We start from the raw sequence: 2,586 nt of genomic DNA, 5'->3' as shown, positions 1-2,586 counted from the left end.
ATACTTTTTATACATATATATATATATATATATATATAGTCTGAAAATTTTAGAAAAAGGTTCTCAACATTAAAAACAAAATATAGATCTCTCCAAAATTTTGAGAATCTTCTTTTAAAATTGTCAAGCTACTCAATATAAGTTAACAATGTTAAATAGGTGGTCCACTCGCGATCGATGTGACAATCCCTAATAATACGTTAATCTCTTTGTGAAACGAACAGCTCCCGACAATCACCTTCGTTCCAATTAACTGCTTGAATGGTGCGCCCCGCCCAGCGTGGCGCCACCGTACCAATAATCGATTATTGCAATCGACAGGTGAGCGGACTACGGTTTGAAACACAGCTGCGTACGCTGAACCAATTTCCGGACACGCTGCTCGGCGATCCGTCACGGCGGCTCCGATACTTCGATCCATTGCGCAACGAATACTTTTTCGATCGGAATCGACCTTCCTTCGATGCCATACTCTACTACTATCAGAGCGGCGGCCGTCTACGCCGTCCGGTCAACGTCCCGCTCGATGTCTTCTCCGAAGAAATCAAGTTCTACGAACTGGGCGAGATGGCTACCAACAAGTTTAGGTACGAACATAGCTATTTGGTTCTTAATATAATCTAGTTATTGTAAATAAAATTAATGTAAACGTCAGCTTTCTCTTAATTCTATTACATAAATTCTTGAATTCACAGACATTTTTGTTTCTTAGAAACATCACAGATTTTTGTATCTATGGTTTTCCTAAAACACATTATACTCAATATTTTTTGCTTTGATATATACAATTTTTTAGCAATTAGAAATAGAGTTGTTTTCTCATATCACGATATAGATGTGACTTTACTTGTCGTTAGTTCTTCAGAGCTTAACTACATTTTGTATCCAAACCACCTTGATTCTATGGGATCATAATTCTTAAAGAAAACTTTTAAATATTGTATATATCACTACAAATACAAATATGAGTATAGTCTATAGAAAATTTAATAGAAATAATCGATATTAATGAAATGATAATCGATCAAATAGGGAAGACGAGGGCTTCATCAAGGAGGAAGAGAAGCCGCTGCCATCACACGAGTTTCAGAGAAAAGTCTGGCTCTTGTTCGAATATCCGGAAAGCTCGCAGGGTGCCCGGGTGGTCGCTATAATCTCTGTGTTCGTGATTCTCCTGTCGATCGTGATCTTCTGCCTGGAGACATTACCCGAGTTCAAACACTACAAGGTCTTCAACACGACGACGAATGGCACGAAAATCGAGGAGGACGAAGTGCCGGACATCACGGACCCGTTCTTCCTAATAGAGACTATCTGTATCATCTGGTTCACATTCGAGTTAACAGTGCGCTTCCTCGCCTGCCCAAATAAATTCAACTTCTTCCGTGACGTAATGAACATCATCGATATCATCGCGATCATTCCATATTTCATCACTCTCGCCACGGTAGTGGCTGAGGAGGAGGACACGCTAAATTTACCCAAGGCACCGGTAAGCCCGCAAGACAAAAGTACGAACCAGGCGATGTCCTTGGCGATACTCAGGGTGATCAGGCTGGTCCGAGTGTTTCGGATATTCAAGTTATCCAGACACAGTAAAGGCCTTCAGATCCTCGGGCGGACCCTCAAGGCCTCCATGAGGGAACTCGGGTTGCTCATCTTTTTCCTTTTTATCGGTAAGTTTGATAATGTTCTTCAAATAATTATTTATATATATATACATATATAGATAAAGATTCGTGTATAATACGCTTTAATATAAAATTTATAAATCGAATTCAGGAAAATATATTTATAATATAATGTCATATATAATATTAGAAATACTCACAAGATACTATTTGTAAATTTTGTAAGCTTAATTCATATAAAATTAATAATAAATCTTTAATTTTTATTCTTATTATTATATAAATATACACATACATATAGTGATAAGAATAAGAATTAAAGATTTATTATTAATTTTATATGAATTAAACTTACAAAATCTACAAATAATATCTTAAGTATTTCTAATACAAGTATATGATATTATATTATAAATATAGTTTTCTGAATTCGATTTACAGATATATTAAAGCTATATACACGAGTCCTTGAACTTTATTAATAATATTACTTATTAAAAATATATCAAGAAAATTTTATTATATATACGTATGAAATATAATTTTAATAACATTTAAATTACATTGTTATATATTATATATAAGACTTACACAGTTAATAAAAAGATTAATTAAATTAAGTACGAAAAATTTAGGAAGAATAAAAAAGAGAAAAAAGAGAAAAGGAGGGAGAAGGAAAAGAAGCAAAAGGAAAAAGATAGGTGAGAAGAAAAGAGAGAAAATATAAAAAAAAAATAAAATTGCATTTTATGAAAATCGAAATGTAATCAAGCTTTTGCTATTACATTATTGTTTCGGAACTTTTAGTTCTTTGTAATTTCTGCACGAATGCTCATTATTGTCAAAAGGAAGGAGTAAATGAGATTTATAACATCGTTCGTTTACAATTTGGAAACTTTCAAAAGTCTCACATACACACACACACACACACACACACACACACACACACACACAC

The 2,586-nt window shown here is 34.0% G+C and overlaps 1 protein-coding gene across 3 annotated transcripts in view; it reads left to right on the top strand.

Annotated features, from left to right (window-relative positions):
* The window catches only part of LOC108754362 (potassium voltage-gated channel protein Shaker), a 53,249-nt gene that overhangs the window by 39,552 nt on the left and 11,111 nt on the right, over positions 1 to 2,586 (top strand). For all 3 annotated transcript variants that reach the window (XM_018496616.1, XM_018496620.1, XM_018496627.1), the window contains exons 4-5: positions 322 to 587; positions 1,033 to 1,676. In XM_018496616.1, the coding sequence (XP_018352118.1) occupies positions 322 to 587; positions 1,033 to 1,676 (910 nt within the window). The remainder of the gene's footprint in view (positions 1 to 321; positions 588 to 1,032; positions 1,677 to 2,586) is intronic.

This window comes from Trachymyrmex septentrionalis, unplaced genomic scaffold (assembly GCF_001594115.1).
Source record: "Trachymyrmex septentrionalis isolate Tsep2-gDNA-1 unplaced genomic scaffold, Tsep1.0 scaffold118, whole genome shotgun sequence".
In the NCBI taxonomy this organism is placed as follows: Eukaryota; Metazoa; Arthropoda; class Insecta; order Hymenoptera; family Formicidae; genus Trachymyrmex; species Trachymyrmex septentrionalis.
This window is presented reverse-complemented; position numbering and strand designations above follow the sequence as displayed.